Genomic DNA, 27,094 nt, shown 5'->3' on the forward strand with positions numbered 1-27,094 from the left:
CAGGCTCGTAGCCTTTGATGAGTAATACTAAACTTAATAAAATTTATATATTTACTTACTAGGAAGTAAAGACCGTGCCTTTACTTTCTAAGAACTTTACTTTCTAGGTATTTCCTTCCCTAATTCAATTACCCTACTCAGAAATCTCTCATAACTTGGCCATCTTACTACTGTATATTTATGATAAATCTTGCGATTCTGTGTCTGTATCCTTCAACATGCATCTGAATTATCTATGATTGAGCCCATTTGACATTACTACATTCACCATGTTTACCACAGAATTTAATACACTCCTAATGCCCATACATTTAGTAAACAAAGCGTTTTGACTTACTTTGACTTATCGCTCTTGCTCAGCAGGGTCGCCAGCGTAGAGGGAACTGGTTGACAGCGATGTCAGTCTTCTCCAAGCAACCTTGTCCAGGGCTAAGGATGGGGCCTCATTTGGGTCGATTTTGCGGTTGAGGAGGCATTGGTTTATAAAATCAGCCCATCTGGTGCGCGACCTTCCTCGAGAACGTTTCCAGACAATCGAGGGATTGAAGTCCGATATGATCCTTGCAGGGGTAGTTGTCGGGAGGCGGAGTAAGTGGCCGTGCCATCTTAGAGAATGAGCTTCTATGTGGAAGGAGAGGTTGGCAAAATTGAAGGTTATCTGGATCTCAGTGTTATGGATCTTTTCCTACCCTTTGAACCCTTCATCTCGACACAGGTGTATAGTTTGGATGGAATCGACCTTTCTTAGCTGTGTCTGGGCTATCGACCATGTCTCAAAAGAGTACAGTATGATGCTTGAGACGGCGTTGTAGATACGGGCTTTTGTAAGGCGACTAATTTGCAGTTTGTGGAAGACTGCTCTCAGGAGCCGTCTGAATACAGACTTTGCCTTGGCTGATCTGGCTGATATATCGGCGTCAAGTGTGCCATTCGATGATATAATTGATCCGAGATAGGTGAGCCGCCTTACCAAGTCGACAGTTTGGCCATTGATCACAACAGTTAAGGGTTACACCGATGCGGTCTTTTCTATGGGCATGATCTTCGTTTTCTTCCAGTTGATTTGCAGCCCAACTACGGAGACAGTGGAGGAGAGCGTCTCGACTAGAGACTTAAATTGGTCAATATTTTCGCTGAGGAAGCTTTCTGGTGAATAATCCAGTGCAGGAAGATTTGTTGTTGAATGTGATAAAGTCAGTGACATTGTATAAACCATTCTGGTGATTAAAAGGTCTCCAGGAACCTTATAAGAGGAGATCGCGGGCCACGTTAGTCCCATGGACCGTTGTTTGGAGCACCCTTTGCTAGAGCATGTGTCTTAAAGAAATGAAATACAGCAAAACCTTAGTGTAAAGAGAGGTGACCGAGAAGGCCAGTAGTTTTCCTCATATACATGATAATTTCCTTTCGTTTCGAGTTTTAATGTCGCTCAAATTCAAATTTTAAATTTGTCCGCTCTTTACACTAAATTTCAACGGAAGTTGTATAACAATACTTTAAGAAAGGGGGGGCGGTATGTAGGTGTAATTGCTTTTCAAAATGAAATACAGTTTTCCGAAATAAGGGAAAAGTTGTCATCCCCACCAAACCCCTGGTCTTTACGTTTAAGCTCAACTTTCTACAGCAGCACTGCGATATTAGAAAATTAACGTTGCCTCTTGAAGATCTCAATAAGAGGGAGGCTGTCATCACCTTTGGCACCATCAATCATCTTAAACGAATTAAGTTTTTTATCGCTAGGGATGGCACCGTGATTGCGTGATTTTCGGCGATTTGGGGAACCAAATTTTTTTCACAGTGACGCATATATTTTCGGGGAATACTTGAGAATTCGGGGATAGTGCAAGCCCTGCTTGATTTCTAATCAGGAAAATCGAAATACTAAACCAGACGAGAAGAAAAAGCTTAATATTAATGATTAATATTAATTATCAATATAGGTTATTAACAAAAAATAAACAATTATCAATAAAATACAACTACTACTACTACTACAACTAACAACTCACTGTAACATAAAATACTGCAAATTTAACATTAAATATTAAAATATATTTAAATTGAATCTACTATTATTAGAGGAGATTGGTTGGAGTTAATTGTTGAGAGAAAAATGCGTCGCAATAATTTTGTCTGATTAGAAGTGCACCTTATTTTTTTAGTGGCTAGAAACTTTATATATGGATCCATTTGGGGAATAGATAGGTAGTTGAACTAAAGGTTTCACTATAGCTTTGAAGGACTACTACTACTATTACTCACAACTCACCGCAGCACCAAGCCACCTGAGGCCAACACAGCTACGCACGCTCCTCTTCCATCCTAATCTATTCAAATCCTCCCTCTTTACACCCTCTCAGGAAGTTCCCATTTCCTTTAAATCTTTATTTATGACGTCCTCCCACCCAGAGGACGATCTGCTTTCCGTTTAGCCCTAGAATTTTGGCCGAAAAGGACAATCTTTGGCAATCTGCGCCTTCTTTGTTACTGTATGCAACTTTGAGTTGGGTAGGAATTTACAGTTTAGCGTTCGAACTCCCATCCTCCATGGAGATAATGTGACCAAAGCCTAACAAGCGTTTGACGATAAGTTCTAAGCATCAATATCAGTGCAGGCAAAATATCGGGCATAAATAAAGCTAATCTAATGACGATAAAGAACTAAGTTGTTACACACAGAAAGACTCCTCTGAGCCAACTTCATCTTCAGGGGACTTATTGTCAGGATAGTGTTAACTTGTAATCACTACCTTTACTTGTATTTTGTCAGACGATTATTCATCATAATTACGTACATTATAAGAAAAAACAGCTTATTTCCAAATTTCTGAAGGTGTGATATTTTCCACTTTTTGTGCACTTTTTTGTTATCTCTCTTTAATTCACATTTCTTTTTTCCATTTGTAAAATTATTAAATTGTTTGTTTTCATTTTGCGCAAGTAGGTAAAGTCATTTCCTCGCTTATCTTGATTTTCCTGGTTTAGCATATATAGTTTCTCCTACAACTAACTCAGGCCGTTTCAAATAGAAATTCTCCTAACCTCTGACATGAAATACGTGTCGTGATGGTCGTGAAACGCTAAGGATAAGTAAATTGGGATATTCAGATAATTAACACGATACTCTCAAACGCAGCATTAACGTTTGCTTACCATCAGGTGGCTGTAATGAAGTTTCTTGAGCTTTCAAAGCCTCACAGTCAACATCAACATATTTGAGAAGGGCTTGAACTTGCTTTCCCATGTGATGTTTATAAGAGGTTCGAAATTCTTCACTATTTTCTGTTACACTGGACTCAAAGAAGATCTTGGCTTTTTCTTGTAGCGATTTGTATGGTTTTGAACCTTCCATGTAACCCTAAAATAAGAGCTTTAAGACTTGTTTTCCATTGGACCCATTTTCTTTTTGTTCAGATGAATTTCAAGGAAATATTGAAAACATAAACAGCAGAAATGAAACGAGAGTTTCTTTGAAATACAATTAACGTTAGAAACATAGAAAAAAAAACTGAACGTGTGTGCCAGAAGACGGCATGTCGTTAGATGTCGTCGTTAATACATCGCCTGTATTAATCATAAAAAGAAATCAAAGAGGCGTACCATTTTTGTCTTAGTGAAAATACAAACACTATTTAACGATCAACAACAAAAGAGAAAATAAAGGAATGAAAAAACAAGAAAAAGACAAAGTCCAAATGGAACGAAAATCCACGAGAAATGAAAAGAGAAGAAACAATAAAAGAAAAAGAAAACTCATGAGAAACAAAATCCATGAGAGGAAACAATGGATGACAGTTGAACTCATGTTCACCTAAATCAACCATTTCATCAACAAAAGCTGGATTTCTCCATCTAACTCTACTTTGGTCTTAAGCTAGAGCTAAACTACAGCTCTTTGTCTTAAGGTAGAGCTAAACTCCAACTCTTTGTCTATTTGGACCGGAGATGGACGAGAGGAAGAAGGAAGCAAAAGCATACTTTCGCGCAACAAATTCGAAGCGAAAACAAGCGTAGATTGATGAAATAAGAAACTGAGAAAGTAGAGAAGATTAGTAAAAGTAAGAACTGGAAAGAGAGAGACAAAAGCATGAAAAAGCATGAGAAAGAAATAGTCAGAGAGAAAGGGAGAGAAAAAGAGAAAGAGAGAGAGAGAAAGAAAATGAGAAAAAGAGACACATAGAGATGGGGGAGTGAAGTCTTGTAATAGAGTTTAGTATTAATAAAATGATTGATTGATTGATGATTGATTGAAGTCAATTCTTACTTGAAAATATCCCTTTTCTGTTAAATTTCGAACATATTTCTCCCATTTTGGATCGGCAGCATATTCCGTTTTTCCAGTAGATTCATCAGTTTTCCCACTGTGACCCAGCAAGATTTCAAATCCACAAGCCTTAAAAAGATAATAATGTTAAATTACAATGTTATATCCCTATACAATGCAGGAGAGGTCTTCAAGTTGCTGCAATTCTGAAGGGAATAGCATTCTTTTCTTTCTTCGTTTTGCTCGATGACTTTACGGCAAATTTCATTTACTCTACATCAAAGCCATTTCTTTGCTGATGTTAGCGTTTCCGGCTTTGCTTCGATTAAATTTTGAGAACGGTAGATAAAAGTCCGCTCATGTATATCACTTTTTTTTAAATGTTAGTACTGACATTAGAGATGGTATTACGTTTTAGATAAAACAAAAACCGGTTGCAATAACTTCAAAAAAATAAATAATAAAATTCAAAATGGGAATTCGCCTCCATTTTTTTACGTTAGTATTGACCTTACAAACCGTTATTGACGTTTAAGTCTAAGGAAAATCTGGATGTGAAGGAAGATTCACTTTGTGAGGAAGAATTAGTGACAGTATTAAAGGATTAAGAAATAATAAGGCCCCAGGTATTGATAGTGTGGTAAATGAGTTTCTTAAACATGATGGCTCTGGGGTAATAAATTACTGAAGATCATGAATTACCTAGTGTTTTTAGGAAAACCTTGCTTTAGGAAAACCTGAAGTCAATTCTTACTTGAAAATATCCCTTTTCTGTTAAATTTCGAACAAATTTCTCCCATTTTGGATCGGCAGCATTTTCCGTTTTTCCAGTAGATTCATCAGTTTTCCCACTGTGAGCCAGCAAGATCATAATAGTAATTTTATAAGAACGTGATATAAGAACGTGTATAAGAACGTGTATAAGAACGTGATAAGAGTAATTATAGACATTAGTCTGGTCTCTGTAGGTAGCAAATTACTTAGTATGATGATATTTTTTAGACTTAGAGATGCTATAGAAAAAGTTTCAAGAGAAGAACGTTTGGTTTTAGGAAGGGTAGAGGATGTCGACCAAGTTTTCAATCTTAGGCTAATAATTGAGAAGTACCTAAGTCATCAAACACCTTTAGTCCTCAGTTTTATAGATTATGAGCAAGCGCCCAATTCAGCTGATAGAAGAGGTTCAGCGAAGGTTTTATCCTAGTATGGTACACCGGACTAACACATTAAAGTCATTAGTGCTATGTACGAGAATAACACTCGGTCAAGGTAGGAAATAAGGTTAGTAGCTGGTTTTGTATTAAATCTGGTGTTAAGCAGGACTGTGTTCTATCTCTATTTATATGGATCCGTTTGTTAGACTGTCATAAGGAGCACAGGAAAGGCAGTGGGAAAACACGGAATCAAATGGGGAAGAAAATCTTTCCTAGACTTAGATTATGCTGATGATTTAAGCATCCTAGATGAAAGTGTGAGTAAAATGAATGAGCTCTTAGAGGTTTGGCGAGTTCAGGGTGCTAGAATAGGTTTAAAAATTAATGTCAAGAAGACCAAGACGCTAAGGCTAGGAATAAGTGAAGATGAAAAAGTGACGCTGGGTAACAAAAAGATGCATCAAGTGGACCGCTTCACTTACCTTAGTAGTGTTATTAGTAAAGACAGGGGGTGCCGTGAAAAAGTTAAAATTAGAATAGCCAAGGCTCAGGATGTTTTTTTTTTTCACAGATAAAAAAGTTTGGAAGAATAGGAAGATAAGTCTGCGAACCAAGATTAGAATTTTGGAAGCTAAAGTGATGACGGTGGTCAAATATGATTCTGATGGACGGGCGCTTTGAAAAACAGTTGAAGATTTGCTAGATGTTTTCCAGAAAAAATACCTACGGATCGTCTTGAGTATCCGACTGACTGAACGTATTTCAAACAGTAGGCTGTACGAAAAGTGTGGTTCAATCCCCCTTTCTAGGGCTGTAATGAGAGAAAGATTGAGATGGCTAGGGAACGTTCTTCGGATGAAGGATCACAGATTGTCAAAGCTTATCTTTTCGGCCAACCGTCTAGGGCTAATGGGAAAGGTTGTCCACCTTTGGGGTGGGAGGATGTCGTAAAGAAAGATTTAAGGGAAATGGGAACTTCCTGGGAGGGTTCAAAGAGGGAGGCTTAATAGATTGGGATGAAGGCAGTTCATGCGTAGCTGTGTTGGCCTCACGTGGCTTGGTAATGCAGTGAGTTGTTAGTAACAGTAGTAGTATTATGTGACAATCTAAAAAAAACACATCGAAATTGAAAACGGCATTTTTACTTTCTTTTTATCTCCTTTTTAACGTTAGTATTAACATTAAAGACCGTTATTGACTTTTCATCCGAAGGAAAAATCGATTGCAGTAATTTAAAAAGTATTGTATGGCATTCTTTAAAAAAAAACTACATTTAGAGTCAAAAACGGGAGTTTGACTCTTTTTTATGCTGTTTCAACGTTAGTATCGATGTTAGAGATCGGCATTAATGTTTTAGCTAAAGGAAAAATATCAGCTCGAGTAATTTAAAAAGCGTTATGTAAAATTATTAAAAAAACAACTCATATTTAACATTCCAAACGAGAGTCTAACTCTCCTTTTTTAGTTTTTTGAAACCATAGCATTGACATTAAACACCGGTATTGACGTTTTAACTGAGGGAAAAACTGACTGGAATAATTCATAAAGTATTGAGATATCCTTAAAAACTTGCATTTAAAATTCATAATGAGATTTTGACATTATTATTTTTGACTCTTCTTTAACGTTAGTGCTGACATTAGAGGCCAGTATCGACGTTTCAGTCAAGGAGAAAATTTGTTATAATAATTCTCTTTTTGTTTGAATCTGGTTTTTTAAGATTAGTATTGATGTTAGAGGGCGGTATTAACGTTATAACCAAAGTGAAAATCGGTTGCAACAAGTTAAAAACCCCTATAATATTTTTAGATAGCTTTAATTTAGAGTTAACCCCCTCAAACGAAATAATTTCTAGCGATTAATTAGTCCAGCTTTCTAACCTGGTTCACGATATGTTTAAGGAGTTTCAGTATTTCCCAGAATGAATGAAATCCTCTTTCCTTACGACTAGAAATAGTTACAAAAATAGCTGAGGATATAAAAATTATTTTTTCAGTATGTCTACAAAACCTTCCTTACACAAACAATTGATCATCGCCAAAATTGCCAGTCCAAACTGGAAATGTGCTTTTGCGCTGAAATCTATATCATTTAACCTAACGCCTTTTAAGTTACCCTAGCTGACTTTAACTAAAGCCATAACGTTAATACCGCCACCGGCGTCAATACTACGGTATTCCCTTTATCAATGTTTTGAAAAGAATGTCAATAGTTTCTCGGCTAAAATCAACGAAAACACCAATTATCCTTACAATCTTTAAGCCTAAATCATAGGTTTTCCACTTCGGGTCAGTAGGGGGGAGAACAGACCAGCCAGTCCTTCGATCGGGGGTATACTTCTGACTTGTCAGCATAGCGTAGTGGTGTCGAGTCATGACAACTGATATCATCACCCGAGTTTCAGGAGGGAAAAACTTCATTGCTTTGCACACCTAAATATTAATATAAATGAAACATGCGATAAGTAAATTAAATATTGATATAAATGAATAAAACTAACGTAAATTGTTACTAACACTTTCGGCAAAGAAAGATCCTCCCACTCACTATCAGATTTTTTTTTTTTTTGTTTTTTTTTTTTTTTTTAGTAAAAAGTTGCTAAAACCACCGATAAAATGAAAATATTACTGGTGAATTATCCCTGGGCAGTTTTTGCTTAATTTTTTCGAGAAAAAAAATCTTGAAGCACTCAAAATAGGCCAAAACAGAAGTTTCAGAAAAATGGCTTTTTCTAATAGGAAAATGTGATGTTATTTATGAATGGAAGTTTTAGAAAATCATTAACAGCTCAAATTAAGGTCAAAGCGGTACTTTCGAGTTCCTAACTCCCCTTCATCTCAAATTGTAGATCCTGAAAATTTCCGTCAAGACACATTCATCTTAAAGCTTCCTTCTTCTAAAAGTTAAAAGACCTTGGCAAGAACGTTCTTAATATTTAAACCAGATTCTAAGCCTAATTATGCAGTAGATACGTTCGTAAAATTATGTTCACTGAGCACAAAAAGAAACCGAATTTTGAGGAGGTCAATATTGTTGAAGGGGAGGAGACCGTGGTGAGATGGAATGTTCAAACACGTTAACTGAACCTAATTTGGGTGACGGTTCCTTTACAGAAAGTTTCATTTGCGTAGCAATAGCCTACAACTTCTTGAGTTAGCCAAAGCCCCCCTTCAAGACATCTTTAAATAAATTTGTTCATGTATACGCTTGCAGCTGCAAAACCTGGCTTACTTTGGTACATAGCACACAATTTGGAATAACTAGTTATTGAGCAAGAGGAATTAAAACAATAAGGTTGATCCCCTTCCCCCCCCCCCCCCTATATCCTTTGAAATACATACGCTGGTACAAAAGCGACCACTGGATGAAGACCAACTGAAGACATTTTTTTATTTTGTCAAATATAAGTGACTGAACATTTTCTTCACAACACAACTCAAATCTAATCACAAGTTTAATTTTGACATAGAGTATGTTCCAGCGTTGCAAAGGCTACTTATCTGACTAGCCGCAATTTTCCCGCGTAATGGATAATACTCAATTGAACGCAGTAAATCAAAAGGCATTATTTGACGTTTTTTTTTTACTACGGATCGCAGCCTACATTCTCAATCTCAGCACAACCTAGCAGCTTGTCCAACAGCGGATCCGATTACCCAAAAACCGTTACACAATTTAAAAAGAGCAACATATATTTTACAGGACAACAAAAAAAAACTACAAAATGCGTTATGGTTTTTTTTCTGTTATAAGGACCAGCTGTTTGAACAATGTGATTTTTTAGGCAGCTAATGTGTGGTAAGCCAATTTTAAATTAACTCTGCTTTACATATTTGTCTAAAACTATGTTTCCCAACTAGTTCCCTGATTGGATATATCCGATACGATATATCCCAGACGATATATATTCCTCAGGGATATATACGATATATGCTTGAGGACATATGGTATCTTATCTGTGAAAGAATTCCAACTTCTAAATACATTGAGAACTAATTAACATCGGAGGAAACGGATCATTCGATAGAAGTCCCTTATTGTGAGGAAGTAGCCTAGAAATCTAAGTTTTACAATAAACATCACATAATACCTTTTGAATTTTTGCAGCCAGTATGTTTCTTGTATCTTATTAGGTTTTAAGATACTTAGAACTTTCTGTCTTTTTTTTTTTTATCAAAATCTTCAAATACTTTTTCACCCAAAATTCTCAAAATACTTTATTTCTACTCAAAGAAACAGAATTAAGCCTACTAAGATGCTATTAACCCTACCGTATATTTGATATCTAAAATCTTATTTATTCTTTCTTATCAAGCAAGAATAATAAAAGATAGTCCCGGAAGAAAAATAACCATTCCAATAAACAATCCTGGGAAAAAAATATTATGGAAGAACAAATAGTCGTGTAAGAAACAATTATAATTGTTTTATGATATAGCGTATACAGCGTGGGCGCTTCGAAAAAAAAGGGAGAGGAGTCGGTAGATGTTTTCCAGAGAAATTACTAACGGATTGCATTAGATGCCCGACTGACTGACCGTATCTCAAGTAGAAAGCTGTACAAAAATAAGGTTCAATCCCGCTTTCTAGGGCTATAATGAAAGAAAAGATGAGATGGCTAAGAATCATTCTGTGGAAAAAATGACAGACAGCCAAAGATTGTCCTTGTCGGCCAACCGTCTAGGGCCAAACCAAAAGTGATTCGTCCCCGTAAGAGGTGGGAGGATGTCGTAATGAAAGATTTAAGGGAAACTAGAACTTCTTGGGAGGGTGTAAAGAGGGAGCCTTTTAATAGATTGGGATGGAGGAAGAGCGTGCGTAGCTGTGTTGGCCTCAGGCGGCTTGGTGCTGCAATGAGTTGTTAGTAATAGTTATTAGTCCAATCGTAAAAAAGGCATATAAAATAATTGCATCTGCAATCCATTCAGCTTGAGTTTCAATCTTGTCAACCCTAATTCTGAACAAAGAACATGATATGTGTTTTTTCCCTTTCATTACAAACACCCATATTAAGATTAACACCAAATTTATGAAAACTAGCAAGGCTATTCAATAGTCGGAATGAAATCCCATAGACATCTATTTCCTTAGATACTTCAAGTTGGAATTAATCCTCCCCGAATAATTTTACACAAAGCCAGTTCTGCAGCCAGTCACAAAGCCATTGATGACCCACAAAGCCATTGATAAGAGGCGTAATATTACGATAAGCGTAAAACAAAATTTAATCCTTTTTATTTTTGTATTTTTACGAATGAGATCATACATGATTGTACATATTTGTTTTATATATTCTACAACACACTACGACAAACTGACAATTATAATTAACTTGTAATTACATTTATTTATAATAAACAATGTTCTTAAGAGCCAAGCTATTTCAGTGAAACAAGCGTCCACTATTTTTTTTATATACAAAATGCAAATTTTTGCATCCTCGGCCCCTTTCTTTTATGAAACTTGGCCCCAATTCGATTTTGAATTGTTTAGTTTTAACGTAATTTGTGAATTCAGAAGCAATTTTCCAGGATTAAATTTACAACCCCAAACCACACCCACGTTTTCCAACTCCAAACACAAACCCAACGCATCGTTTTTTCTCCAAATGTTTAAACCGGTAATACCTTTGAACCTTATGTATTTTACAGAGCCATCTAATTTTCACTTGCTATCGGATATCGTAAGGAAAGATTTAAGAGAAATGGGAACTTCCTGGGAGGGTGTTAAGAGGGAGGCCTTGAATAGACTGGGATGGAGGAGGAGCGTACGTAGTTGTGTTGGGCTGGGGCGGCTTGGTGCTGCATTGATTTTTATTAATAGTAGTAGTATCATTACCTTCACATCATCTTCATTTCGGTGACAAAAGGCTATTACTGAAGGAGCGATCATAGTTGGATAAGATTTGAGCAATGCGGCAACATTTGCAGGTAAGAAACATTGACAACGGTGTAAATTTTTGTTCTGTTTTTCAGGTAAATCTAAAAAAAAAACATCATCATAATATTACAAAATGGCTCACTCTGTGACTCCTCTCCTCATAACTCTTCGACTTAAGAACATATATACATATATATATATATATATATATATATATATATATATATATATATATATATATATATATATATATATATATATATATATATATATATATATATATATATATATATATATATTTTTTATATATATATATATATATATATATATATATATATATATATATATATATATATATATATATATATATATATATATATATATATATATATATATATATATATATATATATATATATATATATATATATATATATTGGAGGAGGATGGTGAAGTACCGCTGGCACCACTTATTGGAGGTGGTCACCACTTTTAAAGGCAAAATGGCGCAAAGAAATGCTATGCCACTTACTGGAGGGGGAGATCTCTCGTCGGCCCCAAATTAGTGGGATTTCCGCGGTTACTCCAACGGTTCCGTATACTAACGTGATCGGATGGTCTATGGCCACATTTAAAGCCAAAGTTTACCGATAAGGTTTTCTAACTATCTCTTTAGTTTCGACTTAAGCTGAAAAGTTAAAAGAGTACATAAAAAAACCTTACTGTATTCACAACACGTTGTAGATAAGAACTGAACTAAAAAGGCCTCTTTCTCCCAGCCCGCTAGCCGCGTGCTGCGACAGGTGTTACGAGGGTGGTAAATGAATCTTTCCAGCCAATACTAGGACTTACTAATTTACTGGTCAACTTCCCTAACTGCGCAATTTCTTACCTCGTGGTCTATTAAACACGTGCGCAATTAAGAAGACCCAAAATGGCGTCACAAAAATAAAAGGAAATTAATATTTATTACTAGGGGAAGAAAAATAATTAAGGGGCCAAAAGAAATGAAACTGGGAGGGACAATTATCTGAAAAAACTGGGACCAAGGGTTCCAACACCTCCCTCCTAAGATAAATGGCCCGCATCTCCGGTGGATTGGCTGGAATCTCAGACATAAAATACATAACACCAAACTTAAAATCACTAAACTTGTTTATCTTCTCTTCTACCCCCGTCTGTGCTTCCACCGCTTGGCTCAGGATCGGTCGTCCTCGACACGTCTCTACTGTAGGACCACCATGGTCTAGATCGTCTAACATCCGCATTTGGTTTTCAAAGTTGACGTCCCCAAGATTCGTAGAAATTCATTGTGCAGAGCACAATCAAAAACAAAAATTTTCTTGCTTTCACGAATTTACATTTGAGAGGAGCAGAGAATCAGTTTCTGGCACATATGATGATGCCAGCCATCGTAAAAATTGGCTGCAGTAGCCTCTTAATTTCCATCTGTGGAAACAACCCCACATCTCAATAAAAAAGTGAATTGCCCCTTGGCATAATTTCAAATAGTCTAAGGCCGAAAATACACAGGCCTGTGAAAACGATAAGGGTTCAGGAAAATGAAGTAAAAATCTGAGCGAACCATGAATCGCTTTTCTCTGGGTACCATCCCCTAAAATAATCGAATGAATAATGCTCGGTGATAAGGCATGAAGATGAAATTGAAGACTGGAAAGACAAGACTTCAGTAAAGGGATCGCAACTTGTCTGCCAGTTGTGCATTGAGGAAAAAGGCAATCTTTTACGTCTTCCTGCAGGGGATCTTCCCCAAGGGATTCCTCCCCCTCATATAGGAACAAACCCTCTTTTGAGTTAATAAAACCATTCTCAGATTTCTTCCCAGTTTTTTCCAATCCAACCCACAATTCAGTATCTCCCAATCTTTCCTTAACTCGTTGTTGACAAGTCAATTCTATGTCATGGGTCTTCTCCTCCCTCCTAAGTTTTTCCGTTTTATTGTAATTTTGTAATTTTCCCGGTGGGTCTTGGACCCCTTTGTCCCCCTTATTATCCATGTTTTCAAGGCACAGCCCATCCAACATTTTTTTTGTTTTTCGCCTCTGCAGGCTGAATCTCCAAATTTTGTCTCTTCTTTGCATTCCTCTTTTCGTCTCTACTTTTCTCAATTCTGTCATTCGCGCAAAATAATAAATTACCGTTATATCTAATTTGGACTCCAGTGTCCACTATCTTTGATTGAATAATTTCATTGTAGCTCCGTTTAATATCTCTTTTCTCTTTCTTAGTTTTCTTTTCTTTTGTAGTAGCATTAAATAAATCGTCATGAAATCTGAATTGGACTCTAGTGTCCATCTTCGACTGTCTTTCTTTATTGTAGTTCCGCTTAATATCTTTCTTCTCTCTTTTAGTCTTTTTTATTCTTACCGCAGCAACAAACATTTCGTCATCAAATGGGAAGTGAATTCCGATATTTGGTTTTTCATATTCTACTAAAATTTCTCGAGCTTTCCGAGGAAAAGCGCGCACAATAAATTTCGTCTCATTTTTTTTTGGTACAATCAGTGTTTCATTTTGGCCTATACTTGTTAGTGTCTCATATTCATTAAAAGTGTTCTCAAGTTTTCTATTATTTGCAAATTTTCCTAAAAAATCAATTTCGCGTGTCTTATTTTCAATATTATCTTGTCTATTTATTTCCGCATCCCATTTTTGTGGATTATCAACATTTTGAACTCGCGTATCAAGTATTTCGTTTTTCCGACAGGGTGGCACAGCCTTCCAATTTGTTTTATGGGCCGGTCCACCTCCCCGCCTTGTCAACGAAGTAGCATATTCTTCCATCGTAGTGTAATTTTTCCTTTGTTAAAGAAGTCGCTTCTAACGATAGGAGATTTCCAATATCTCCAAAGTCTCCTCCTACTAAAACATCTACTGCTAGCGTAGGTACTAAGCCTACTTTTATCGTTTTTCTCTGGACCATACCGTCCTTCTTTGCAATTTCTATTCTTACCGAAGCAGACGGGCATGGGTGCTTGTCTCCATAATAACATAATGTTGTAATTTTATTTTTAGTGTCTATCTCTGTTCTATTAATTAGGTCAGTTCGCACATAAGTTTGATCACTGCAAGAATCAATTACCATTTCAACTAATTCCCCGTTCAATTTTCCGTATATCTTATGCGACTCTGCAAATGCGTAATTTTTTTCCCTATTATGGGTCATGGCCCAGGCTGTTGTTTTATGTGGTGTATAGTCATATGTATTTGGTCAGTTTCTTGCAAAATGCCCCGTGGTACCACAGTTATAGCAAGTAAATCCTCCTTGCGCTGTGTTATAATGCCTATCTTTGTTATACTCTTTATTTTGAAATGTGTCCATCTCCTCAATTTCTTCTCTTATTTCGGTCCACCTATTCGCCATTTCCGCCATTTCTTCGCTTGTCTTTGGGTTCTTTTCTTTCAAATATATTTTCAATTCTCTGTGGGTGTTTTCTAAAAATTATTCCATTACTGTTTTATTTACCACTTCCGTCAATTTTTCTTTTATCTCTTCCGGGTCTTCATAAATTCTATAATTTTCTAACTCTAGCCATTTTAAACACAGATCTTTCAATTTGTACCCGAATTCTTTATATGTTTCGTTGTCTCGTTTTCTTTCGCTTCTAAACCTTCTTTGAAAGTGTACGGGGGAGAGTTGAAATTTTTCAAAAATGGCTTGTTTTAGTCTTTCAAAATCTTAGTCTTTTTTTCTGTGGCTATTTAACTCTTTCTCTTTGTTCTCTATCTTCCTCCTCTTTTCGTACTCTGGCTAATCTTTCTTTCTCTATGAAATTTAAAAGTTGTTGCGTCATATCTATTTTAGTGCTTTTTCGTGAGCTCCTGCTGGAAATTGAACTTCTACTACTCCTGCTACTTGGCCTACTTTGAATCTCACTGTCTTTATATTCTCTTAATTCATTTTCTGAGTCTGCTCGTTTTCTATCCGTATTTTCTTTTATTCGTAACTACCCTTCATTTGGCACAGCCTCTGAGGGGTTAATTTTTTTTTCACATATCCTTCCTAAGTTTTTTTCGTACTCCCTCATTTTATCGCGTATACTTCTTTCCGATTATAATATCTCTTATTCAATTAGTCAATCTTGGTAAGTTCAAAAACTGTCACGCAAAATTATGACACGCAATTACTATTGTGAATTATCAGCTCCGTGTAATGAGATTCAACAATTTTTCAAATAATCGGAATCTCTAGACTTCATTAGGGAATAACGACTTCTTTCACAACAAGCAGTTTTACGTGAGTGAATTATATCTCCGAAAAACGAATTAACAGGGGTTGGACGAGAAAATAATCAGAAAAACCATGCGAATATTCCACTAGTGAATAAGCTGGACTAAACTCAAACAGGGGAACTACCCTGTAAAATAAATCACGTATCCTCCCTGGATACTCGCATTCCAAATATAATCTCCTCCTGGGCAGATTACTCAATAGGACAGGTGCCTCCCACCTTCCTGTCCAATATTCGCAAAAACTGACAAATTCTCCTAATTTGCCGTCCTTAATGCTCTTATACCCTTCGTCACTGAAGATTATATCACAGTCCGCCAATTCACTCAAATAATAACCCAACTCTCAACGTTTTCTTATCTGTCCTTAAACCCTTTAATACTTTTAAATACGGAGATTCCCCCACTGTAAACTCAACTCATTAATTTCACGTTATTCTTTTTTATATTTGTCTAACAAGGCTATAGCCCATTATAAACCTTCATAATTCTATTAATTAATTGCGTATTTTTGTCTTTTTATATGTTACTGCAATAGGCTACTTTATAGGCCAAATTAACCCGTCGCTTCGAAAACGCAAAATTCTTTTGCTATCAGTGCTGTTGATAGGTCCTTTTCTAGCTGCCACCACTTATTGGAGGAGGATGGGTACCGCTGGCACCACTTATTGGAGGAGGTCACCACTTTTAAAGGCAAAAGCGGCGCAAAGAGTTGCTATGCCACTTACTGGAGGGGGAGATCCCTCGTCGGCCCTAAATTAGTGGGATTTCCGCGGTTACTCCAACGGTTCCGTTTACTAACGTGATCGGATGGTCTATGGCCACATTTAAAGCCAAAACTTACCGATGAGGTTTTCTAACTACCTCTTTAGTTTCGACCACCATTGGAATTAGCATAGTCCAAAACCTTTCATAAGATAATTACAGTCCCCCACCTTGAGCACCGAGGAAAATGTCTTTTTTGCATGGGTATCACTGATCTGTCTCCTGTTTTCATTTTCTTTTTTTTTTAGCATGGCTAGGGGGTGTCCAAAGCAGCATAGAGAGATGTGTAATGACTCATTCGAAAGAGAATTAAATTTGTAAGTGCCCTTTTTAAGTGACCGAACAGATTGGATGGCAAATAGCCCCCCCCCTCCCTACAGGCCCCCTCTCACCAAACTAGTCCTATAAAAATTCTGAGATAGCCATTTTATTAAACATAGTTCAAAGGTCCAATAAATATGGTTTTGATAAAGATATGGCCATCCATCATCCCTGGTAAAGGGCTGTATGTGGTATCGGTTGTATCGATATCGCACATATTGGTATGGGATGTATTGGTATCGCATGTATCGTATCGAGAATATCAGCATTGGTATCCGTTGTTGTTTTCTTTTCAGTCATTTTCTAGGCTCATTTTTCAAGCATGTCCCGGCAACGTATCATGGTTGCAGCGGTAGCTGTAACCTAGTAAAGCGCGAACCACAGCCCATAGTAGCCAAAACTTAAAAAACGCGCTTTGAAAAAAACAGCCTAGTAAAACGAAAATGCCCATCAAACACTGACTCAGAAATGTTAAGTATTATTTTGGTTCGTCTTAAAAGTCAAAGTTTATTACGAAAGGAAATTTATGGTGATTTCGAAGAAAGACTCAAACCCTTCAAAAATGACGTCCGCTCAAAATGAAAAGTGTAGCATTGGAATCAACATGGTCGAAAACCTTGTACAGAGAATTTACAGTCCCCCTCCCTGAAAAATACGGAAAACCCCTGTTTTGCATCAGTAGCACTGATCTGTCTCCTGTTTTTTTGTTTTTTTTTCTTTCTTTTTTTCAACAGGCCTAGCGGGCTACCAGCACATCATAGAAATACTTAACGGCTCATTCAAAAGCTATTTCTCATATCTACGTACTTTTTATAAATTCTGTTATCTGCAAGTGCTATATGGCCCTAAAACAGCACTTTTTGTGCTATTTCTCAAGGGATGACACTAGCAGGCTACCAGAACATCGTTGACTGATCTTTTATAGCTCATATAAAAGATATTGCACATATCTTCGTCTTTCATATAAATTCCACCATCATCAAGTTCCAAATGGCACTAAAAACGGCGCATTTGGTGCCGTATCTCAAGTGGAAAAGCTGGGTCCATTGGGCTAGCAAAACTTACAAGAGTGATGTTTAATGACTCATCTGAAAGCTATTGCACTTATATACGTGCTTTTTTTTATCAATTTTATATTCGTTAGTGCGATATAGCACTGAAAACAAAACTTACGGTGTCACTTCTTAAGTGGAAAAGCTCTGAAGTACAAGACAGGTATCATTGTAATAGCTATGTTCCATAACCCTTAACTGGAGGTTCACAAGAACCCCTCCCGTACTCTGTCCTCCCAGCCCCCTTAGTAAGTTTCATAAATCGTCTGCTCATCAATAAGCTACTTAAAGATTAACAGGCTACCACACCGTCGTAGATAGATGTTTAATGGCTCAAATATAAGCTATTGCTTATATTTACTAGGTTTTAAAAATTCTACTATCTATTAGATTTCACAGATTTTAATGTAAACTAGTTTCTGAGGAGAATTTGCAATGAACTTCTTCGTCATAGTTAAAGCATTAGCTGCAACCTAGTAAAGAACGAACCACAGCGCATAGTAACTAAAAGTTAAAAAATGTTAAAACGGTCGTTTTTTCTTCTTTATTCCACGCCTAGCGGGCTACCAGAAAATCATAGAGAGATGCTTAAGAACTTATTCGAAAACTATTTCTCATACGTACGTCGTGTATATAAATTTAGCAGTATTCAAGTGCCATATGACACGAAAAAAGGCACTTTTTATGCCGTTTATCGAGGGGTGGGGTTAGCGGGCTACCAGAACATCTTAGATAGATTTCTAATAGCTCAAATAAAAAGTATTGCTCATATTTACGTTCTTCCTGTAAATTCAACCAACTGCAAGTTTCAAATAGCACTAAAAACGGCACTTTTGGTGCCATGTCTCAAGTGGGAAAGCTTGGGCGAGTGGGTTACTAGAACTTTTTAGAGTGATATGTAATGGCTCATTTGGAAACTTTTGCTCATATCTACGTGCTTTTTATCAATTCTACCATTCGTAAGTGAGATATAGCACTAAAACAGCATTTTTGGTAGCACTTCTTAATTGGAAAAGCTTGGAAGCATAAAACGGTACCATTGTAATAATTATGGTCTAAAACCCTTAACTGGAGGTTTGCAAGAACAAATGCGTAAACTTATTTACCTAACATAAATTTTCTCATTCTACTTTTTTGCTTTTTATTATCCATACAAGATTGAACTTGATCCAACACTGGTCTGCGCACACCAAAATTATCCATTTTACAAAAAAGACTACAATATGATATTATATCAATAAAATATTAGGCCTATATCGAAAAACTATAAAGAAAAACCATAAATAAATAAAAATACATAAAAAAGAAAAACTAATTAGTTAAATTCTAAAATGAATACTACATATTAAAAGGAAAGCTACAACTTTTTTGAGCTGTTTGGCAACTGATGCTGTTAGGGTATTTTTGCCTGTGTTTCACCAGGGGTGTCGTTGGAAGAGGGAGGGGTGCAAGGTGGGTAGTTTGCCCCCACTCAATAATTTAAAAACAAATATTATTACAGCCCATGCCCCTTGAGTATCCGGAAATGAATCCCTCTTGCCCCCCAATAAAAATGCTGGATATTTGCCATTTCTTATTTTGAAGTTTAATACCCTCTACAATACAAAATTACATGGTTTTATCTTGATGACCCAATCAAACTATCAGATTTCATTTTTACTGTTATTGCTACTACTATCAGTTCATTACGACCTTGATGAAGAAGTACAAGGACATATCCAGGATTTTTTTTTTCGAAGGGGGGTGACAAAAAAATTAAAAGAACGCATCAAAACTAATTTAAGTTAATTTTGCTTCTTTTTATAGGTCCGAAAAAAACATTTGGAGGGGGAATGGTCTCAAACCCAGTGATCCCCCCTCCTAGATACAGTCAACCTTGCCATTCTCAAATGATTTGAAAGAAATTGACGCCATCAGCCATCCTTAAACTTTTTCTTATTAGCGAGCGTGGGCATATGATTTTGTCTTTATGTTAACAAGGAGATTTCGGGAACTAATAAAGTAGATGTTAAACTAATCAATTTCAATGGATAAAAGCCTTGGATTTTGGGTTTATTGTCTTAACTCTGTCAGTTTGTTATGCTCTATAGAAAATACTAAGTTCAAAAAACAAGATATATTGCATGTATATGGATATTTACTTAGGGAACACTAGAGCAAAGGCATTGATACTAAAAAGAATGTGTTTTATTTAGAAAATTTGTATGATTCACTATATGCTATGAATGTTTGCTATCAACTAAATTAATATAACGTCAACATTGCCTCTTTTCCCTTCTCCGTGCACTCTTGGCCATTAAACCTTGCTAGGGGATTTTTGATGTGGACTGTTTGTTTGTGCGGACTACCATTATCGCAAGTACTTTTCTCTTATGTTTTTTAATACATTTTAATACAAAATCGTATATTAAAAATTCCTTTGTAAATAGGCATGCTTAGAAGAACTTAAAAATTTAGCAGGAGAAGAGCTTAAAGACTTAAAATTTAGTAGGAATAAGCGATAATCGAATTTATCTTATTATTATGCTTTTCATGTCATAATTTCCTTTTGTAACTTTAAATATGATCAAAATTGAATTAACAAAAAATATTTCCGAAATCGGTACTTACTTCCCAGAGTTTTGACAACCAACACATCACTGTAGGTGCTTAAACCCTGATTGGTCAAAGCAGCGACCTTAACCAAATACTGCGTTCCGGGATCCAAATGGCTCAAAGAGAAAACTTCCCGTTTGCTGGCACCACTCTGCCATTCGTCTGACAGTTTTTTATTTCTTTTATATTTGATGATGTACCCGTCAGGTCTGTTCCATGGGCATCTGTTCCATGGTGTCCATGTAATGGTAACATTTTCTCTGTCTCTGCTATTCAGACACAGACCCTTCACTTCTGCAAATTATTTATTAATGTAAAAGCTGTACCTATGAATTTCACAAACTCATGACAGGGTTAAGTTGCCAGAAGAAGATAAACGGAAAAACACAACCCTTGTGCCTACCCTCCATTACCTTTCCGCTTATAAAATCCCAAAGAGAAGAATTCTATCTTCAAAGCAATAAGAAGCACCCTGCAGTTCTTATTTAGTTTATAATCAATTTTGCAAGGGATAGAAAAAAAAATATAACAGTTACTGGTTCAGAATGGATATAGCCCTGGAAAATAAGGAAGATATGGACTCTTCTAATTGTATTAAATGAAAAAAAAAAGTTTTTTCAACTGAAAGTGAGGAGCGATATTAAAACTTAAACGACCAGAACTTATTCCGTATATGAAAGGAGCTGCGCCCTCCTCAACGCCTCGCTCTTTACATTGAATTTTTATTGATTTACAAAGTAGAGTTGTGACAAAGAGTCAAACTTTAGCGTGAAGAGTGAGACGTTGAGGAGGGGACAGGAGGTCGTTGAGGAGGTCTCCTTTCTTATACAGAATAATATATGTTCATTTTAAGCTTCAATGTCGCTCTTTACTTTCATTAAAAAAAACTTGTTTGTTATTTAATGTCTGTTTGTTTTTCAAAAAATACAGGGAAGTCTTGGTCACCGTCCAAGAAATATACCCCCCTCCCCCGCACGGGAAACTTCTCCGTAAAAATTTCATCACAAGTAAAGTACAACCCCCCGTCCCTCCAGACAATAACAACATCCATGAAAATTCCCCCCTCCTTCCCGTAAAATTTCTTGCGGACGATTCAGCCTGAAAAACTATCCTTAGCATACTTTTATAAAAATAAACTCTAATCTCTAACCCCTTCCGTGTAAATCTTTTACAAAAATCAGAACATGCGGAAAATAGCCCCAGGATAATTTCCCTGGATCATCTCCACATCCAAAATTGAGTGGGCAAAGAGACTGTAGGACCATTCCCTCCTCAAGGAAGATTCTCGCAATGGAAATCCATCCCAAGTACAAATCCCCCCTAAAATTGTCTGTATACTTCCCTATGACACATATTATACGCAAAGAAAGAGCACGTTTCATAACTTACATGCCTCTCCCCACAGACTGTGTGGGGTTATTTTACCCCTAAACACATAGTTATTTGATCTTTCAACTATACGGAACAAAATGGCTATCTCAAAATTTTGATTAGATAACTAAAAAATAAATGACCATGAGAGGGAGCCGGTTACGCTCCAATCTTGTTTGTCCATTAAAAGGATACAAGAACTTTTAATCTCCGTTCGAATGCGTCCTCTCCCCATCTCTTAGGGCCATTATTTCAATACGATAACCCCTGGAGAAAAAACACGCATCCGTGATCTGTCTTCTGGCAAAAATAGCAAAATTACATATTTTTGTATATAGGAGATTAAAAGTTCTTCACTAGGGTTCTCAGGTATGCTGAGTCTAATTGTGTCATTTTCATCAAGATTCTTTGAAATTTTAGGAGATGTTTCCCCCCTATTTCAAAAATCAGGTAAGTTTTCTCTAAATTAAATTTTCCCAAGTAACACTGAACTTGATAAATCTTACATATTTGAAATCAGCATAATAAGTTGATTCATTTGATGAACCTATTGATATTAAATTTCTGTTTTTTAGAGTTTCGGTTCCTATTGGGCCGAGTCGCTCTTTACTTACAGTTCGGTACCACAAACTGTTTGATTACACATGAATTTTTCTCCCGGAATCAGTTCATATGAAGGGGTTGTTCTGAGAAATATTTATGGATTTGTTTGATCTGAAATTTACAGCACTAGTGAACTTTATATGAATCAGGAAATAATGAATCAGGAAAACTTTATAAACTAGGAAATAATTCCCTATCATTTAGGCTTAAAATCAAACAGTTCCTGGTAACGAACCGTAAGTAAGGAGCGACCCGGCTCAATGGTAACCAAAACTGTAGAAAACGGAATTTTGATACGAATAGATACATCAAAAGAATCAGATTTTTAATGCTGATTTCAAATCTATAAATGTCATCAAGTTTAGTCCTACCCATCAAAAGTTACGCGCCAGATAAAATTTGGCTGATTTTCGAAAAAAGGGGGAAAGGCCCGCTAAAAGTTATGGAACCTTAATGAAAATCACACCATCATATTCCGCGTATCAGAGAACCCTACTGTAGAGGTTTCAAGCTCCTATCTACAAAAATGTGGAATTTTGCATTTTTTGCCAGAAGAAAGGTCAAGGGTGCGTGTTTATTCGTTTTTTTCTTTTTTTTCCCAGGGGTGATCGTATCGACCCAGTGGTCCTAGTACATTATGGGAGGGCTTATTCAAACAGAAATTAAAAGTTCGAGTGCCCTTTTTGAGTGACTAAAAAAATGGAGGGTAACTAGGCCCCCTCCCACGCTCATTTTTTCCCAAAGTCACCCGATCAAAATTTTGAGACTGCCACTTTGTTCAACATGGTCAAAAATATGATAACTATGACTTTTAGGATGACTTAATCCTCCAAAGTCCCTGGGGGAGGGCTGAAAGTTATGAACTTTACCAAATGTTAACATATAGTATTGATTATTGGGAAGTATACAGAAGTTTTCAGAGGGGATTTTTTCTGGTAGGGGGGGAGAGTGGGTCGGGGGTTATGTGGGAGGATCTTACCATGAAGGAAGTTTTCATGCGAGAAGGGACATTGCTATGAAGGGGGCGCCGGATTTCCCAGCATTATTTAAAAAAAAGATCAGAAATTAGATATAAAAAAACAAGTTTTTTAACTAAAAGTAAGGAGAAACATCAAAACTTAAAACGACAGAAAACATTACGTATATGATTGGGCTCATCCCCTAGTCAATGCCTCGCTCTTCAAGCCACAGATTATTTAGTAATTTCATAAGAGCTATTTATTCTAATTAACGCCATTTGTGATTAAGGGGTCATTTTTAAAGAATTGGAACAAAATTTGAACTTTAGCTTAAAGAGCAAGGTATTGACTAGGGGGCGAACCCTCTAATATACTATAAAAATATAAGAATATAGAGGCTCGTTACGTAAGTTAATTCGTAAGTTACGTATATTTATTACTAATAAAAACGTTCGTAAATAAAATTAGACAGGTTTCGAGAAAGCCATTTAACCAAATAAAAGTAAAATTAATATTCAATTTTTTTTTAATTATTCATGTACGGTGAGCCAAAATCAAAACCCATTAATTCAAAAACGTTCAAAATTAAATTAAAAAAAACAACTTTTTTTTAACTGAAAGTAAGGAACGACGTTAAAACTTAAAACGAACAGAAATTATTCCGTATATAAAAGGGGTTGTCCCCTCATCAACGCATCGCTCTTTACGCTAATGTTTTACTTACTCCCAACTCTATTTTTTTTAAACAATGAAAAACTTTAGCGTAAAGAGCGCAGTATGGAGTAGAGTACAGCCCCTTTCATATACGGAAAAATTTCTGTTCTTTTTAAGTTTTAACGTCGTTCCTTACTTTCAGTTAAAAAAACTTGTTTTTTTTATTTAATAGAAATAAGGGTCAAACTGGGTATGAATTGCACATGTACATAATAAACTACAAATTTGAATCCGATTTATCTATTTTTTGCCTTTGTCGAATGATAAGATAAGATAACGTGTATTTCAAGCCAAAATGTGGCCATATACACAAATAACATACAAGATTAACAAATTACAGCACTCGTCACAATAATAAAGAAAAAAATAAAGATAAAATAAAACTACTCTCTTCTTTTTGAAAAATACTCATCAAGATATTTTACCACTAGACAAATAAAGTGTGACGAAGTAGTTTTCAAGGCATCAGGAAGCAGCACTCCACATTCCCAAATAAATTTTCCTTTGCCCCAAAAAGACCTCGACGACGACTCAGACAATGCTCCAAATTCTCCTCCTCTTCTCGGCAAAGAGGGCAAGCAAACCTCCCGGACACTTTTCCTCCTCTAAAAAACTTTCAATCTCGAACGAGTCGGAAGGCAATTAGATCGTAGCTGCATCCGATATGTAAGGTATCAAGACGGTAAATTTAACTTAAAGTAAAATTCCTGACCATATATTATCTGAATCTCTTTATAATACCTTAAATTTTCCGAAATCTTAATCTCCTCACCCCATTTTTGTATCGTCTGGTCCTCCAGCACCCGCTTGATTTCCTTGTCCAACTATAATTGTTGACTAGTTGGTCCATGGCCATAATTTCATGTGAAAGAAAAACCTGTCTTAACCAGTACCTCTTTAACTTTAAAAGGCCAAGATCTTTTCCTATGTAGCTGAAGTAACTCATCATGTGCAGCCTTCAGTAGCCTATCACTGGGTAATTGTACAACCCTTAGCCAAAATTTTATCATTTGGACTGTCCTATAACTTTTAAGAGACCACAGTCCAAGGTCTCCTTTAAGAAAAAGGGTATGGGTCATTCTATGCAACCCTTACAATCTCTTAAAATAACCTAGCTGAACACTTTCTAACTGGGCAGCGTTCTCATGTCCCCAGATCTCTGCCCCGTAATGGAGAATCGGCAAAATCTTAGATAAAAATAAAACCCTCTTATGCAAAGACAAATTCTTTATTCCACTAATTTTATTCCTGAAAAGTGAAAATGTTGCAGCTCTTCCCCTATTTAACACTTCTTTAATATGAGAACTCCATCCACCATTACTTTGGAAGATATAACCAAGATACTTTATTTTTTCAACTACTTCTATTTGTTCTCCTCCAAATACAAATATATTATCTAGTTTTTCTTTCCTTTTACTGAAAATAACTACTGTAGTTTTTATAACGTTAAGCTGTAACTTTTTCATTTGTAAATATTCCTCAATTAAATCAAGTAATATCTGAAGCTTCCGTGCCAGCAGGAGCTTTAAACCTCAGAATCCCACTTCTTTCCCACTAGTGTCTGGAAGGCTCCAGGAAATTGAGTCCTAAATACCTAAATATAGCAAGGCCGTGCCCAGGATTGTTTTCGGAGGGGGTTTTACTCAAAAAATTTTTGGAGGGGGTTTTACACAAATTTAAACTAAAAAACGCACACAAAATCGATGTTCATTTTTGTTACGTTTCAGAGAGTCAAACAAACATTTCAGGGTGGAGGGGATTTAAACCCCGCCTCCTCTTAATACGGCCCTGAAATATAGTGTGCGTAGCCTCGGATACAGAGCGTAGCCTTGGAACTACCCTACCAAGACCCTTTAATCATCCTGTAAAAGAATCAGCCCCAAAGTTAAAAGCTTTTTTTTCAAAGTTGGAATATCAAGTTTTATCTATTACCTGTCATTAAAGAATCTTTAGATCCTTATGAATAGAAATATAGTAACCAACGTAAGCATGTAAGTAGCATATAAGGTCTTACAAGTAGGGATTCAAATCTTAGAGCTATGAGTAGTCTACAATATAATATAAAAAGCCTATAGGCCCTTTTCATCTAGAGGTCTGGAGCTAGCAGATACTCGTATAAAGGGCCCACAGTACAACACAAGTAGTCTATAGAAGTTTATAAGTACCTTGCAAAGCCTTATAATTGGAAAATAAGAGCTTTATGGGGAGAGATATATAGCCTAGATTATTACTAGATGGCACCTGAATCAGTTGGTAGCTCTTGAAATCAGCATTGGACAAAAATTTATCTTGTTAATTGCAAATGAATTTGAGCTGTTCATAACGGTGAAAAAGTGCTAAAAGTAATTTACCCTTTTTTGTTTAGATAAACTAAACTAGGACTTTCATTTTGACATTTTTCTATAGCTGAGGAGCCAAATGGTTAGGTTTTCTGGTGAAATCTCTTCTTAATTCCATAGGTTCAATATGGTGGTAGTGTTCAATGTTTCCCGAAGCATTTTGTTTTTTCAGGGTAACCTTGAACATTTGTTCAAAGTTAGCCTTATCTTTCTACAAAATGGATTTCAATTTTCTGTGCTGGCCATGTGTTAAAATTGCGTTCAATTGGTGTAATAATAATAAAGATTTGTTTTGAACCCACTTTTAAGCAAAACAAGTGGAGTAAATTAACTAAAAAGATTACACTAAAAGTGTTTGCTCTACTGTTCAGACCTTTAGGAAACCATTGCAAATCTGTTGATCCCAGGAAAACGCAAATCAAGTTAAGCTGTTAAGCTTGGTTTTAGCTATTGATTAGATTTTGGACCACTTCGTAATTCTTTCAGGCCTACGGTACTTTTGTTTCTTGTTTGATGGAAGTCCGTTAGAAATCGATGGGAGTGGCGAGGTATATCTCATCTACCAAATTTGAAGTTTTTGCATTACCTTGCTCTACTAGAGCATTCATAAACAATTTTTCATAAGCAATTTGAAAGAGTCGTCTTGCACAGCCTAATGTGCAAAGACGGCTGACAATTGTAGATAAAAATTGGTGGGATTTTCCCCGTCTCTCTTGGAAAAACCTAGAATTGTAAAATTATTTGAATTGTACATATTATTCCTTTGAAAATTTTGGTTTTATTTCCGTCTGGTTTCATCGTTGATATTTTAGTCTTGGCTTTATTTG

General features: G+C 36.2%; 1 protein-coding gene across 1 annotated transcript; it reads right to left on the minus strand.

The window, feature by feature from the left end:
- Window positions 1–1,009: 1,009 nt before the first annotated feature.
- Window positions 1,010–26,875, minus strand: LOC148938689 (protein ecdysoneless homolog). The gene is made up of 7 exons (XM_089107616.1): window positions 26,854–26,875; window positions 20,297–20,575; window positions 11,257–11,399; window positions 7,671–7,850; window positions 4,265–4,393; window positions 3,154–3,358; window positions 1,010–1,317 (listed from the first exon to the last, which is right to left on the minus strand). The coding sequence occupies exons 1-7, from the start codon at window positions 26,873–26,875 to the stop codon at window positions 1,010–1,012; spliced, it is 1,266 nt and encodes a 421-aa protein (XP_088963742.1).
- Between the last annotated feature and the right edge of the window lie 219 nt (window positions 26,876–27,094).

Source organism: Artemia sp. Qi Xiang Cuo, unplaced genomic scaffold (genome assembly GCF_049724085.1).
Source record: "Artemia sp. Qi Xiang Cuo unplaced genomic scaffold, ASM4972408v1 HiC_scaffold_3025, whole genome shotgun sequence".
Taxonomy (NCBI): Eukaryota; Metazoa; Arthropoda; class Branchiopoda; order Anostraca; family Artemiidae; genus Artemia; species Artemia sp. Qi Xiang Cuo.